At 44.6% G+C, this 16,878-nt stretch overlaps 1 protein-coding gene across 1 annotated transcript in view; it reads right to left on the bottom strand.

Annotated features, from left to right (window-relative positions):
* LOC124545199 (sodium-coupled monocarboxylate transporter 1-like) overlaps nt 1–16,878 on the bottom strand; it is a 172,770-nt gene that overhangs the window by 71,996 nt on the left and 83,896 nt on the right. The window contains exon 8 of the mRNA XM_047124063.1: nt 6,144–6,281. Coding sequence (XP_046980019.1) covers nt 6,144–6,281 — 138 coding nt within the window. The remainder of the gene's footprint in view (nt 1–6,143; nt 6,282–16,878) is intronic.

Below are 16,878 nucleotides of genomic sequence, written 5' to 3' on the forward strand. Positions count from 1 at the left end.
GTGAACAGAAACGTTGCCTTATATGGCGATGGACCAAGAATCAGTGACACCACATCCAGAACTACGGTTCTTTAACGAAGATTGGGAGTTATCAGGCGCCAATTCTTTGCCACTTAACAATGGTCAAAGAGTACCGGTGGCTTTGTGACTACTGTCCTGACTGGAAGGCCGAGAAAAATTTATTCATTCTGTAAAAAGTTTACTAGCTTCGTTTTCCTGCTGTTTAAATCAGTTATATTTCGACATCATCCCCTTCTTCATACCTAGAATAACATTACGTACATTACCTGCCATTACTTCCAGAATTACATTACTTGTTATTAACAGTTCTGTTTCATGTTTTGAACCATTCAGATAGTTCAGTTAATTCTGAAATAGTACAAATTTTCTCTCTGTCGTTAGTTTTCCATCTTATTTTTGTCCTTTTTCTTCCGACGAGCGATGAGGCATACCGTTGTAAAAACTGGATTTCCATTTAGGAAGATGGAGGTTCAAATTCCCGAACAGCCGCAGTATCCAACACATTCAATTGCAAACACGTTGGATACGGTGAGTACATGTTCCGTCCACAGTTTATAACATTTTAAGTGGAATTAGTGAGCGAATATAGAAACGAATGTAGAACATAGAGTTGCGGTGTTACACTTCAATTGCCCACCACTTCTTATAACAAATCGAACACAATGAAGTTCGTACCGTATTTTAAGGTGATGGAATGGAGTCTGGTCTCGGAGACATTTGTTTAGATCCTACCTACAGATGTAAATCAAGCAGTCACTCTGAACACTAATAAATCGAAGCTAATCGTGGGGATGTAAATGAACAGAGAGGGCAGTAACATATCATTATAACTGGAAGACCCTAAATTCGACTCCTTAATTGTTATTTATTCTGCATTCTACGTTTACAGAACATCAGGAAAAGAATATTAAGCACTGAAATTGCGAGAAAAGAATGCACTAGTGCTTAATATCAAGTTCACATGTTATAAACATAAATTAAAGTAAAAGTTACACAAATGAAATCTGTGATGGTCCTATACGTTTTAGACGAAACAGTGAGAGACGCTAGTAATGAAAAGCAACAGTTCAACTTGCTGGGAGAGTTACCTATCGTTTAGGTCGTAGCATTTGGCGGTGTTGTAACGATGGCAAGTGCAAGTTGTCTAAAACGTCCGCTGTAATGGACAGGAATGAAAGTGTTCAGTGCCTAGGACATCGAGAATGGTGAGGATGTCCACGATATGCAATGTCTGTCTTGTTCAGAAGTACTACGCAAAGTTCCGTCGGGCATATATCCATGTCCGGAGAAACAGAAAATGAGGCAGTTACAGCTGTTATGAAACACATGAAATGTGTTCCCCGTTGGGAATATTGACAACCATGAGCTACATAATGGAAAGACGATAATGAAAATATTTGCCGGGACGGAACACGAACGTGAATTCTCCGGGTATCGCAAACGGCCGCCTTACGTTTTCTTTTTTTTTAATCTTTTTTTTTGCCGTTGTATTTGCTCGTAGCGGACGTCACATGCCATCCGTTGAAATTCGCCGTTGACCCCTTCACTCAGTTTTCTTATTACAAAGACCAGCCGGCTCTCTGTCCGAAAAGGTTGAGCTACCGTGCCGGATACCATTTGGTTATTCGAGACCGGCTGACGATCACACGGAAGATTCCATATATTGTCAACCACGTGTCGACTACCTGCTGTCGTAAGTCGATTATGTACACTACTGGACATTAAAATTGCTACACCACGAAGATGACGTGCTAAAGACGCTAAATTTAACCGACAGGGAGAAGATGTTGCGATATGCTAATGATTAGCTTTCCAGAGCATTCACACAACGTTGGCGCCGGTGGCGACACCTACAACGTGCTGACATGAGGAAAGTTTCTAACCGATTTCTCATACACAAACAGTAGTTGACCAGCGTTGCCTGGCGAAACGTTGTTGTGATGCCTCGTGTAAGGAGGACAAATGCGTACCATCACGTTTTCGACTTTGATAAAGGTCGGATTGTAGCCTATCCCCATTGCGGTTTATCGTATCGCGACAATGCTGCTCGGGTTGGTCAAGATCCAATGACTGTTAGCAGAATATGGAATCGGTGGGTTCAGGAGGGTAAAATGGAACGCCGTGCTGGATCTCAACGGCCTCGTTTCACTAGCAGTCGAGATGACAGGCATCTTATCGGCATTGCTGTAACGGATCGTGCAGCCACGTCTCTATCCCTGAGTCAACAGATGGGGACGTTGCAAGAGAACAACTATCTGCACGAACAGTTCGACGACGTTTGCAGCAGCATGGACTATCAGCTCGGAGACCATGGCTGCGGTTACACTGGACGCTGCATCACAGACAGGAGCGCCTGCGATGGTGTACTCATGGACGAACCTGGAAGCACGAATGGCAAAACGTCATTTTTTCAGATGAATCCACGTTCTGTTTACAGCATCATCATGGTCGCATCCATGTTTGTCGACATCGCGGTGACCGCACATTGGAAGCGTGTATTCGTCATCGCCATACTGGCGTATCACTCAGCATGATGGTATGGGGTGCCGTTGGTTACGCGTCTCGGTCACCTCTGTCGCCACTCCATCTTAGACATCTGTCGCAGTGTTGTTCGAACTTTCCAATACGCTCCTCATAGAAGACAGCCGCCTGTAGTTTCACGACATCTCTGTGCTGGTCTACAGTTCGTTGTCTATGCCACTATGTTATTTTCAGAGCCAGCTCTTCATGTGAGCGGGGATGATGCTCATTAGGAGACAGTTATGGGCTGTATTGTGGATTATCAAACACTTCCGATCAAAAACGCTGAAAGAACATCTTCGTTGTCCATGCAGAGTACGGCCGAGAATTGTCATGAAGAAGGAAACGTATGACTGTTATGTTATGTGGGCTGCAAGACATCAAGCGGAATCTCTCACCAGGCCCTCATACTTTTCGGGAGACACTATTTTCTGTTCATCTTTTCATGCTCACGGTGCGCTCAGAACACAGCAGAGCGACGTGACGTGGTCGACGGGTGTACTAGAGAAACTACCTGACACCTGTGGAAAGATTCATCGGATTTTTGCTTCAGACATACATGCATGTCCAAATGAACAGGCACTGCGGCAGTTACGACCATTATGTAATGCATTAAATGTATATGCAGTTGCGAATTTGTCCGTCTAACCAGCGAGTTCGAAGGAAACTCATTAGGCCTGTTAGGATGCCATTACGTGGCCCACCTTGGTGATCACTGTAACAGTTTCAAAGGTGTTGGCTTAAAGTGAACCAGGCTCAACAACCCAGAACAAACAAAATAATTTTTAGGAATCACTCTCGTCTCGAGGACACACAGAAGATCTGAAGGTAGAGCTTTCTCGCTTGTAGATTAACGGTCTAAGAAAATAAATGCAGTATCGCAGAATGACTGCTTTGCGTTCATATATGCAACTACAACCTTGAAACTGAACCCCAACATCGAATGTGTGAAGCTGAAGCTGTACTTAATCGACTGACGTTCGGAATAATACTGAAACCGCCTTCGAAGGTGAATGGTAGCCGACGTCCTGCAACGTTCCTATGGAAACAACAATCCACGAGTTCAGAAGCATCTATTCACATAAATAAAAATGTAAATTTTCGTTTGTTCAGAATGGTGTGTCTGCTGTTACTCTGAGATATGAGGTTTTTTTTTTTTTTGACAACGTTACCCTATTATTAATTTAAAAAAATATATATATTACATGTATTTAAAAAGTAGGTATGTAAATAACACACGCTAATCCCAAAGCAAAGTTCTGTTTAAATGTCAAAGAATTCGGAAAAAAATTTCGGAGATCTGAGATGAGGAACATTTACTGTTTCTACCTCTACATCTACATCCATACTCCGCAAGCCACTTGACGGTATGTGGTGGAGGGTACTTTGAGTGCCTCTATCGATTCTCCCCTCTGTTCCAGTCTCGTATTGTTCGTGGAAAGAAAGATTGTCGGCTGTAATCTCTCTGATTTTATCCTCATAGTCTCTTCACGAGATATACGTAGGAGGGAGCAATATATTGCTTGACTCCTCGGTGAAGGTATGTTCTCGAAACTTCAATGCCCGTATCGAGCTACTGAGCGTCTCTCCTGCAGAGTTTTGCACAGGAGTTTATCTATCATCTCCGTAACGCTTTCGCGATTACTAAATGATCCTGTAACGAAGCGCGCTGTTCTCCGCTGGATCTTCTCTATCTCTTCTATCAACCCTATCTGGCACGGAACCCACACTGGTGAGGAATATTCAAGCAGTGGGCTTACAAGTGTACTGTAACCTACCTCCTTTGTTTTCGGATTGCATTTCCTTAGGATTCTTCCAATGAATCTCAGTCTGGCATCTGCTTTACCGAAGATCAACTTTATATGATCATTCAATTTTAAATCACTCCTAATGCCTACTCCCAGATAATTTATGGAATTAACTGCTTCCAGTTGCTGACCTGTTACATTGTAGCTAAATGATAAAGGATCTTTCTTTCTTTGTATTCGCAGCACATTACACTTGTCTACATTGAGATTCAATTGCCGTTCCCTGCACCATGCGTCAATTCGTAGCAGATCCTCCTGCATTTCAGTACAATTTTCCATCGTTACAACCTCTCGATATACTACAGCATCATCCGCAAAAAGCCTCAGTGAACTTCCGATGTTATCCACAAGGCCATTTATGTATATTGTGAATAGCAACGGTCCTACGACACTCCCCTGCGGCACATCTGAAATCGCTCTTACTTCGGGAGACTTCTCTTCATGACATGCTGCGTTCTGTTGTCTAGGAACTCTTCAATCCAATCACACAATTGGTCTGATAGTCCATAAGCTCTTACTTTGTTCATTAAACGACTGTGGGGAACTGATCAAACGCCTTGTGGAATTCAAGAAACACGGCATCTACCAGTGAACCCGTGTCTATGGCCGTCTGAGTCTCGAACAGCGCGAGCTGGGTTTCACACCATCGTCTTTTTCGAAACCCATGCTGACTCCTACAGAATAGATTCCTAGTCTCCAGTCTGTTTCCATATAAGTGCAAGCGTAGAGGTTCGTTCCTCCAAAATATCATAGCTGCGGAAATTCTTCACGGATTGCTTAGAAATTTTTACGCAACGTTGCATTCAAATACTCATACTGGAACGACATGCGTGATGCGTATGTAACAGAGAGTGAAACGTTATAAAATGTAAATTTGTTCAAAATCGTTAATCTCCGAAAGTACTTGACCGTCAATTTCCAGTAGTGGAACAATGTTAGCAAACAGGGAAGCTGTATTTATGGGTTACTGGTTTATATTTAGAATACTACTACGGAATCTGAATTTGCAGTGACAATAAACAAGGCTCATGGTCAGAGACGGAGGGGCGGGGGTGAGAGGAGATGGACAGAGGCGTGGGAGGAAATGGACATAGAAGAGGCGAAATAGGAGATGGATAGAGGGACGGGGGTTGGAGGAGAAAGGAAAGAGGATGGAGGAAGTGACGGACTGATAGAAGGGGAGAGGGATGGGGCAGGAGATGAGAGTGAGAGAGAGAAAGGAAGAGAGAGAGATAGAGAGAGAGAGAGAGATGGTAGTGTGGGGGATAAAGAGAGGAATAGGAGATGGTGGGGAGAGAGAGGAAGTAGGAGGAGAAAATCGAAAATAAGAGGGGGAGACAGGAAAAAAAGGCCTCTAAGCACTATGGGACTTAATATCTGAGGTCATCAGTCCCCTAGACTTAGAACTACTTAAACCTAACTAATCTAAGGATATCACACACATCCGTGCCCGAGGTTGGATTTGAACCTGCGACCGTAGCAGCAGCCCAGTTCCGGACTGAAGCGCCTAGAACCACTTGTTTACAGCGCCCGGTGGGAGAGAGAAGCTAAATAGGTACATCCAAGTCTCACACCTATTACAGACGTGTGCTTTCTCTTCTATTCCTTTTCCCTTTAAGCAGACTGATTAACAGCAAAGATTGGCCGAGTACAGCCAGTTCAGAATAAAATTAATCTACAGAATTCCGCTGCCAGTCTGTCAGAACACAGACGCTCTGTCAAGAAGTGTTGCAAACCGTCCGTAGTATTTCAGTTTGACATCCTGAGGTTGGTGTGCCTGGAGCTTGTACTCACAGGCGCGCCTTGGGCAGGCTCTCGATGGAGGCGAACCTCTGCAGCGCCATCTGGGAGACGCCGAGTGGCAGCCAGCCGAAGAAGCCGCCCACGAGGAAGCCGAACCAGCTGTGGCGGGCCGTCAGGTCGAACCCGAGGCTGCAACACACGGCGTGAACCAGTTTCTTACACGTCCAGGCAGTCAGATTAGTAGTACACTTTAGACCTGTGAAGTTCTGTTGGCTGTGTGATCAGATCATACTAAATAAAATAACAGGGAAAGCTTTGATTACTGTTCGAGGCAGCATACGCCTAGGTATCTAACATTATAAAGATTGTTATGTCATCATGATACTGTTATATACTATTGACAGTCACGCACGTACACCGTTGCCGGTTTAAAGCCGCGTGGGGACCATAGCATCAATGAATGAGGGCCCCTTTCATTTTAGTTTTAGAATTTTACGTCTGTTTTTACGGTTCCGTACTTTAATCGCTGAAAATGCTACGCTGATAAAATCACTTTGTCGTCCATCTGTTTGTGGGTCTGTGTATCTGCCCGACTGTTGGAAACCATTCTTCTCAGGAGCTTGTAAACGTATCAAGTTGAAACTTAGTAACAAAGCCACATCCACGGGCCTCTGGAGGTGTAAGGAACTTAAGCGTCTAAATGAATGCAGTCTGAAGGTACGGCCATTTATGTCGCATATTTTGATACTCGCAAACTCACTTATTAGAATCTGAAGGATAGTTTCCGTTCTCCTGGAATATTGAAATTTACCAAGAAGCAAAGTTTCATAGACCAAGTCAAGGAAAAAAAAATCGATTTATTTGTAAGTATATCAGACAGAAAAGTATTTCATTTGTCATTTGTTATCCGAGTCCTCGAAAGCCTCGGAATTTCATTAACCGATATCTTGCCAGTATCAGTGTCGATATGAAGCAAAATTCGTCGACATTCATGATTCCGGGGCTGGATGAACTGTTTGTATACATAAATAAGTTCGTACCGAAACTTCAGAGAGCGAGAGCTACTAGCAACTGGCCAATTTCTATTTTTTATTTTATTTTATTTTGTGTTACTCGTGGACGATTGGATGAAGACCGCCACGAATTCCTCTCCTCTACCAACATGTTTATCTGAGTAGCATTTTTACCCAGCGTACGCCGCAATTATTTGTTAGGAGTATTGCGTTCTCTGTCCTCCCCTAAATTTTCTATCTACTACAATTCCCTCTTGTGCCATGGAAGTTATTCACTGACGCCTTAATATATGTCTTCTAATCCTGCTTCCTCTTCTTTTCATAGTTTACCAAATCATTCTTTCTTCGCCGAGTGTGCGAGAGAAGCTTGCCATTAGTTACCTCACTAGTCCTCCTAAGTTTCATCACTCTTCGGCAGCACCACATCTCAAACACTTGGTTCTCTTCCTTCATCTTCTGCTTGCGACATCGGCATGTAATCCTGAACTACTGATGTTGACATTGGTTTGCTGTCGAATCTTTTGAGCCCCCCTCCTGCAACACCTGTAGTGAACCCCATCCCACGTACTCCTCGAAGTGTAAAGCGAAACCTCCTCCAGTCACCCCTGAGCTCACCATCGCTGTCCGTCCTCTTGATGACCCCATCCACCCCAACAACTCACTCTGCCCTCCCCCTACTGCAGAGGACATCATTCGTTTCATCACCATTGTGCTCCAAAATATCCACCCCTTTCAGTGCTCCCATACCCTTTCCCAAATCGTCCTCGCTGGCCGTTCAATCTTCCATCTTACCACATATACCACCTACTCCCACAACCAGGCCCACTTCACCTTCATCTCCCTCACCACCCTTGTCTAACTCTCCCCTCTCATGGTACAACACTACAGTATCCTGTACCACAGTATTCGCTCCCTGCCCACCCACAAACGCCTCTTCCTCCACACCCTCCATCAGCACCACATGGATGCCTTCATCCTAAATGAAACCTTCCTTCAACCCCGTATCTCCATCTCCACAGCTCCTTACACCCTTCACTGCACCGATAGCCTGTACCCTCTAGCGTGTGGCAGAGTTGCTATAAGCTACCTCAAGCACCTCCCTGTTCGGCCCCAACCTCTCCTTAACAATCCTGCTCAGCATCTCAAAAAATGGTTTGAATGGCTCTGAGCACTATGGGACTTAACTGCTAAGGTCATCAGTCCCCTTAGAACCTGCGACCGTAGCAGTCGCACGGTTCCAGACTGTAGCGCCTAGAACCGCTCGGCCACTCCGGCCGGCTGCTGAGCATCTCACCCTCAGCCTCTTCTTCCCCACCCTTACCATCACCTGTGCCACCATTTGATGTCTGCCCTCGCACCCCCATCCCATACGATTTGCTGGCCCACATTGACCACACCTTTTTCACCTACGTGATTGCCACTGACCTCAATATCCACAGCCGCGCTCCTGTCGACCTCCAGTGGAGGCATTGGTTTATCACCGACCCTTCAGGGGGGCCTGGTTCCACTCCCCCAACACACCCGACATGAATCCAACACCACTCCCGACGTGATTCTTGCCTCTCCCAACCTCCTTGGGCGCATCACTGCAGATGTTTATGACCTCATTGACAATGATCATGCTCCTCCTATCTCTAATGGCCACCATCCCCTCCCCAATCCTCACCCGCAACCCTCCTAAACTTGTCCATGACCACTCCCATGCCAACTGGAATGCCTACAGGGACTCCATTCACACCCAGGTTGAAGGCCAGGATCTTACCCTCCAATCTCCTGGTGACATCTCCCGCACTGCTGACTTCCTGCACCAGAACTTGTCTGACGCCGTCACCATCGCCATCGCCAGCCATATCCCCACCAAAGCCATCCACCCTCACTGTCCATCCCTACCCCCACAAGCCGTCCTTCTCCTTCGAGAATCCCTCCACCCCTACCACACTTTTCTCTGCATTCGTGACTGGGACACACTTACCCACCACTGGCAATTACAACTACACATCAGCAACCTGCTTACTGTGAAGAAACGCCGCACATGGTGCGAGACATGTATACAATTCAACACCATGCTCCCAATAAACTCTCCCAAGTACTGGTCTGCTTTCTACCGCCTTACTGGGATCCGTCCCCCCCCCCCCCCCCCCCCCAGTAGGCTCTCCTCCTTAACGACCATCCTTTTCCTGACAACCCCAGTAAGGCCAAATACTTTGACTCTCACCTATCCGATGTTTTTTCCATCCCATACGATCCCCAGTTTGATTATTCCCTTTTCCCTAATGTCATCGATGGTACAAATACCTCTGTTCCGCTGCGCTTGCCCCTAGCTTCCAGTACTTGGGCCACACAGCAGCATCTGAACTTAACACTCCCATCACTACACAGGACATCAGCCTCACACTCTGCACTAAACGCAACATTGCTCTTGGCCACAACTGTGTTACCTACTGCCACCTCAAACACTGTCCTGCCTCCTTCCTTGCCAATGGCTTCTACCCTGACATGTTGAAAACCTCCCATATCCTGATGTTATCCAAACCCAACAAGCCTCCATCTGAGGCCTCTTCCTATCATCCTATATGACTCACCTCGGTGTTCAGCAAGCTCTTGGAATCCATCATTACCCGGCGCAACCATCACCACCTCCACTGAAACCACCTCCTCCCCGACACCCAGTGTGGCTTTCGGCCTTCCTTCTCTGCCAATGACCAACTCCTATGCCTCACTCATCTCCTCTCCCTCCAGCTTAACTCCTGTTGCTCCACCATTTTTGTCTCCATCACCCTCGAAACGGCCTACGACCGTGTCTGGCATCAGGGTCTCCTGTTCAAACTCCAATCCTACGCCCTTCCTGTCAACTACATCCGTCTTATGGCCTCCTTCATCTCCCGCCACCCCTCCTACATTACCATCCGTAATGCTAATTCCCACACCTTCTACCCCTCTGCAGGTGTGCCCCAGGTCTCTGTCCTCTCCTCTCTCCTCTACCTCCTGTACATTGCAGATATGCCCCAACCCCCTCACCCCTTCAGTACACCTCCTGCAGAACTCCAATGACACCACATTCCTTGCCCTCGTTGCTATCCTCCAATGGTCTCAATGCCCTCTCCAGAATCACCTTCAACTTTTTGCTGCCTGGTGTAACCAGAGGCTCCTGAAAATCTATCCTTCCAAGACCCAGGCAACCATCGTAGGTCGTACCACTCGCTCCGTCTGGCTCCTGGATTTCTTCCTTATCATCTGCGCCCATCCTGTCCCCCACCATCACCTACCTTGGACTCACCATTGACTGTCACTTCACCTGGATCCCTCATCCCTGCTCCATCCAATCCAAAGCCCACAACTGCCTCCGAATCCTCAAACTCCTCTCTGGCTGGACATGGGGGCTGCACCCCTCCTCTACCATCCTCCACAACTACAAATCCTTAATCCATCCCAGTCTGGATATCCGCCCTCCCCCCCCCCCCCCCCGCCAAATTCTATAAGTCCCTCCAGATTCTTGAGCACCATGCACTCCGCCTTGCCTTCCATATATGCCTCCCATCCCCCATGCGGATCCTCTACGACCTCATTCCTTTCCCCATTGGCTCCTATTCCTTGAACATATCCACATACTCTACACCTCCCACCACTTTGATACCCCTCACCCTTGGTTTCTCCTCTCCTAATCTCTACACTCTTCATCTCCTTTCCATTGACCCCCTCCTGGATGATGCCCTCTCTCCCTCCATTTAACACCCCTATCAACTCTGATCCTCATCCTCCCTCCTTTCCTTTGTCCATTTCCCAGGCTTCCTCTTCGCCTCCCTCATCCCCCCTCCATCCTGTTTTTTCCCCACCTACCCTCTCTCTGCCTCCCTTCTCTCCCCCGAGTCCTTTTGCGTTTTCCTTCCTCTGCCTTTCTCGTCTACCCTGCACCCCCCTTCTGAATCCTCTCACATCGTCCTCCCCCACCTTTCGTTTTTTCCTCTCCTCCCCCCTTTTCCTCCACCCTCCTCTGTCCAGGTCCCACCTCCCATCTGTCTTTGCCTGTGGAGCGTCATCTTTGTGCTGACATTTTAGTGCAGTCTTTCTAGTGATCGTAAGTGTTTTGCATCTTTTCCGAAGTGTTGCAAACGGACATCATGCTGTCGCAGGGTGTGACCTTTTTTTTTTTTATATCTCTTGCGAACAGAATCCAGACCGTCGCCGTGTTTTTTAATTGTCTGTCTACCTTTTCCCTGTGTGCTTCCTGTGTATTTTATTAGCATCTCCCACCATTAGTTTTATGTTTTAACTTTCCACAATTTTCCGCCGTTCTACATTTTACGTCACCGTTTGATCGCCTGTTTTTATTGTTTCTTATCTTCTTATGTTTGAAAAATTCTGTAGGCTGAAGAGCGGCATACAAAGGTGCTGCCAGCCCGCCTCCTTCAGTGAGAATTGCAATCCAATAAAGGAAAAAGGAAACTTTAGAGATCAACCGTATCACTGAACTATTCGTATTATGTGACTCTCCACCCTACCTTCCTATTCACAACGAATTCTACTAGCGGCCTACTATTTTCTGCGGCTGGAAACATTCCCTTTATTCATCCAACCAATATCGTTCTTTTGTTTCCATTTCACTTCACTGAAGCCCACTATACCTAGATCGAGCCTACGCATCTCGCTTTTTAGATATGCTAGTTTCCTTACTACGTTCAAGCTCGTGATATTTCTCATTCCGACTCTTAGAATGTTACCCTTTGGGTATTTATTTCATCTTTTCTCATTATCCCCTCCTCCCGTGACAGTCCTCTCCCGAGGATACGAATGGGGGACTAATTCGGAACCTTTTTCAAATGGTGAGTTCGTAACACTTTTTCAATTACAATCCACATATCTTATATATACACATAGTCATGTAGTACAGTGGTTTCCGTTGCACCTGCCTCCTTATCCTTGATTCTTCCGTCTTTGAGGGGAAGCTTCTCACCCCAAAGGCAAAAGGTTACACAGAAACTCTCTGTGTCCTTCGGCCCTCATTGTTAAGGGCGTTGGGAGAACGAGGGTGACTTCTTATGCCGGAAGTTTCCGGCCGCTCTGGCTAATTAAGTTTGTTCAAAATTGAAGCAGCGGCTCGGTCCACGACGGTTGCCCAGAAAGTAATGCATCGCCTTTTGTTCTCAGCCGAAAACAATGCTACGAAGGCGAAACGTTACGTTTGTATTATTTGAAGTCTCCTGAGTGAGCACGCCTACAGATAGCGTAACTGCAGAAAAGTTTCAAAATGACGTCTGTAGAATACGTACGTTACAAGCAACGTTCCGTCATTGTATTTCTTACTGCAGAGAAAGAAACTGTGGGGAATAATAACAAACGCTTGTGCAAAATTCATGGAGCATCTGCTGTCGACAGAAGTGCACTTAGTTGACGGGCACGAAGGGTGAGGTCATCAGAAAGCGTTCCGGCGGAGCTCCACGATTCGCAACAGTCGAGGAGACCATTTACGACTGTTACACCTGACATGTTGCAGCGAGATGATGTCATTCGCGAGGAAAGAGGCACTAGACCTCGGAAGTTGGGGCTGCAACTGTCAATCAGCAAAGGAAGTGTGGATGCAATTGTCCGCGTTCTTGGATATTCAAAAGTGTATACAAGATGGGCATACACGCCATTGTTTCGCGCTAGAGAGAGGCCGCAGAACTGGATGGAGGAATAGGGTGTGTAGATAAAACACCCATATTTCGTGTGTGTAATTCTCATTATGTTCAATAAAGAATTATTGAAGAAATAAAATGCGGTGCTTTACTTTCTGCGCAGCCTACGTAGAACGGGACCGAGGGCGTCCACGTTACTAGTCAGAGATGTTACATTTCCCCCAGTCCGTTTATTCGCTGGTTTTTCGTCAATGCTCCTGCGCGAGTTTCGCTTGCCGTCTTTCAAGTTCCATCGACGAGATCTTCGCTCAGTTTTTTTAATAATTATTTTGTAAATTTCAGAATATGGTTAGTCCCCTGGCCGAACGCACTTAGCTATAGTGCCGTAAAAGTTAATTCCGGTTGGGATGGTGCGGGAATCTCGGACTTAGCAGACGCGACATTTGCGAGGAGAGACCGAAGAAATCACGAGACTTTGGTCACGACTTTCGTGCCGGGAATGGAATCCAAATCCTTCCGAATACCACGATTGAACTTTGCTGTTAACCTTCAGGCTCGGTGGACCCCTAGACCACGGGTGTTTCCACGTAACATATGAATGTAACGCTTAAAAGTATTTCATTTTATTTGAAATGGTTTTCGTAATTGGTGGTGGACAGCTTTACGTGAAAGTGCGAATATGGTGAACATTTTTTATTAGATCTTCATTTATTAATGTTACTGAAATTTCGATTCCTGAGTCATGTTCCAGTTCCACTCTTAAGTATGATAAAAATAACAACTAACAAAAGCTTGCACATGGCCACGCCCCTTTGTTATTACGTATTTCCTCATATTAATTATTCCTGCGGTGCTTTCTTCCAGTTTTTGCAGTCAAATTTGGGGGGGGGGGGGATATTTCGCTGTTTAGCAGATCCATAACTTCTAGGAAAGTTTGGAAAAACTCAAAATCCTAATGAAAGTTACAACTCTATGATAGGAAAACCGTACTCCGAACCAACATATGTTTCAACAACTGCTGATGAAGTTGCAGCGTATGGCGCTTGTTTAATTTTGAGTGTGCTAATCTTGGTAGACTACGGACTCTACAGAGTCTAGGATTTGATCCAGGAGCTTTCACACTGTCGATGTTGGAGAAAATCGATGAAAAGAGAACTGATGCAGCTGCAATTATTGTTATTCAGTTTGAAAATCAAGTTAACCTAAAAGGGCAAGCAAAAAAAAAAAAAACTAGTTGATGGTGAAGAGGAAAATGAAAATAGTGTGCGCTACTTCACGCAGATAAGGTAAAGCCCAATAAAAACACTGACAAATCTTTGATTCAGATTTCCCGTAATTTACATTTTGGCAACTTCATGTAAATTGTACTCACAAACCACTGATATAAATTTGGCATGCAATTAGTCAATACCACAGTGAAACATTCTATAGAAGGAATTACTTAAATTTGGCATACAATTATTCAACAGGATAGTGAAACATTCTGTGGCAGGAATTTTCATTTACTGCAATAATAAAGCACTTATAAAGAGAAAAGCCGTAAGATTTGGTATAGTTTTTCACATAAATTTGGAGAGCTGTAAAAAACTAGCAAAAGAAAAATCAATTTTCCGTTCCATAGGTGTTTGTAATAATGCTATATCAAACTTTGTGCAAAGTACATTAGTTTCATACTGACAGATCTTTCAAAAAAGAAACATTTGTACTCACGTCAGTGAATAAAGCTCCCTGTAGTACCACAGAAGTCATTCCCTGATTCCTAACAGATGTCCTATAACCCTGTCCCTTTTTCTTGTCAATGTTTTCCATATATTCCTTTCCTCTCCGATCATACCACCTAATTTTCAACATTCTTCTGCACCAGGTGTCGAAAGCTTCGATTCTCTTCTGTTCCGGTTTTCCCACAGACCATGTTTCACTATTGTACAATGCAGTGCTCCAAACGTACAGTCTAAGAAATTTCTTCCTCAAATTAAGGTCAAGCTTTTACACTGGTAGACTTCTCTCGTCCACCGCTACTCTGCTTTTTATGACTTCCTTGCTCCATCTGCCATGGGTTATTTTGTTGCCGAGGTTGCACAGTACCTTAAACTCATTTACGTGATCAAAAATACAGACGTTAATTTTCTCGCCGTTCTCATTTCCCCTGCATCTCGTAACTTTCTTCGATTTACTCCTAGTCCAAATTTAGCACTCATCAGTCTGTTTATTCCATTCACCAGATCCTATAATTCATTTTCACTTTCACTGATTATAGCAATGTCATCAACGAATATTATCGTTGATATTCTTTCACCTTGAATTTTAATCCCAATATTGAACCATTTCTTTATTTACGTCATTGATTCTTCAATGTGTACTCGTATATGTAACAGTATGGGCGAAAGACTGTCTTACAGACTTTTTAATCCGGGAGCGTTCTTGATCATCCGGTTTTACTGTTTCCTCTTGGTTCTTGTACACATCGTCTTTCCCTGTAAATTACTCCGACTTTTCTCGTAATATCGGACATCATATTGCACAGTTTTAAACTGTTGAAAGCTTCCTCTAGGTCGAGAAGTCCTGTGAACGTGTCTTGATTTTTCTTTAGCCTGACTCTGTTACTAAGCGCAATGTCAGGACTGTCTCTCTGTGGTGCCTTCACCTTCCCTAAAGCTAAACTGATTGTCATGAAACAAATCATCGCACTTACCTATCCTTGCTATCATCGAATTGTGAGGATGACATTTTTTTGCAAGTTCTGACGGTATATAGGCAGTCTAATAGATTCTATACACCATCATATATTGTCGTTTGGTTACTACTCCCTCAATGGTTCAAGTTATTCCAATGGAGTTTTATCTATCAGTTCTACCTTATTTCATTGTAAGTCTTCCATAGTTCTTTTGAATCCTGATACTGGATCCCGTATGTCTTCCATATCGACCCCAGTCTCATTGATTCTATACACCGTCCTGTATAGTCGTTTGGTTACTACTCCCTCAATGATTTAAGTTATTCCAATGGAGTTTTATCTATCGATTCTACCTTATTTCATCATAAGTTTTCCATAGTTCTTTTAAATCCTGATACTGGATCCCATATGTCTTCCATATCGACCCCAATTTCTTTATCACGTCACCGAACAAGTCCTTACCTTAAAATAAGCCTTTAGTGTCCTCTTTCAAGTCGTCTGCTTTCTCCTCTGCGTTTCACAGTCGGATTCCGTTTGCATTTTTAATGATACCAGCATACCCTTTAATTTCGCCGTTTGACTTTTTTATATGTTGAGTCATTCCTCCCGACGATCATTTCCTTTTAGATTTCTTCGCACTATTCCTCTATCCATTTCGTCTTTGTTCCCCAACACATTCCACTTATTTCATTCCTAAGGGATTTATATTACTGTATTTCTGTTGATTTATGTTACTGTATTCCTGTTTCTGCCTGAACATTTATGTATTCCTTCGTTCGTGGATCGACTGAAGTATATCTTCTGTTACGCAAGGTTTCTTTGCAGTTACCTTCCTATGTTTCTCTGTCGGCCTTCTGTGTCTGCCTTTTGTAGAGCTGTCCGTCCCTTTCAACTGAACTGCCTCCTCTGGTATTCCGTATCTCAGTATCCACATCCTTATCAAATTTCAAACAATTCTCTCAAACTTCACTCTACCATTTATGATTATTAAATTGTGATCTGAGTCTGTATCTGATCCTGGGTACGTCTTACAATCCCATATCTGATTTCATAACCTCTGTCTACGATGGAGTCCATCTGGAAAATTTCTGTGTCTCCGAATCTTTCCAAATATACCTCCTCCTACTCTTGTAACTGTTGAACGAAGTATTCGCTGCTACCATCTGAAATGTACTTCAGATACAGTCATCCTTTCTCCCATAGCACTTTACTCTATTCCTTCCTCCACAGCCGCGTTCCATTGCGTTATTAGATTTTCCTGTCCCTTGCCGCCTGGTCGGTAATCTCATTCATCGATCACCAGCGCAATAGCTGACTTCTAAGCTCCGTCTTGTACAATGTTATCTCTTCGTTGTCTGCTCCATATTTTTCTCATGGTCACCTCCCCTTGGAAGTCCCCAACCCTCTCTCCGGAATTACTACTGGTGGACTAAATCGAGATCTTTTGCCAATGGAGAATCATTGCAACATTTCTATTCAATTAC

The sequence above is a fragment of the Schistocerca americana genome, chromosome 8 (assembly GCF_021461395.2).
Source record: "Schistocerca americana isolate TAMUIC-IGC-003095 chromosome 8, iqSchAmer2.1, whole genome shotgun sequence".
NCBI lineage: Eukaryota > Metazoa > Arthropoda > Insecta > Orthoptera > Acrididae > Schistocerca > Schistocerca americana.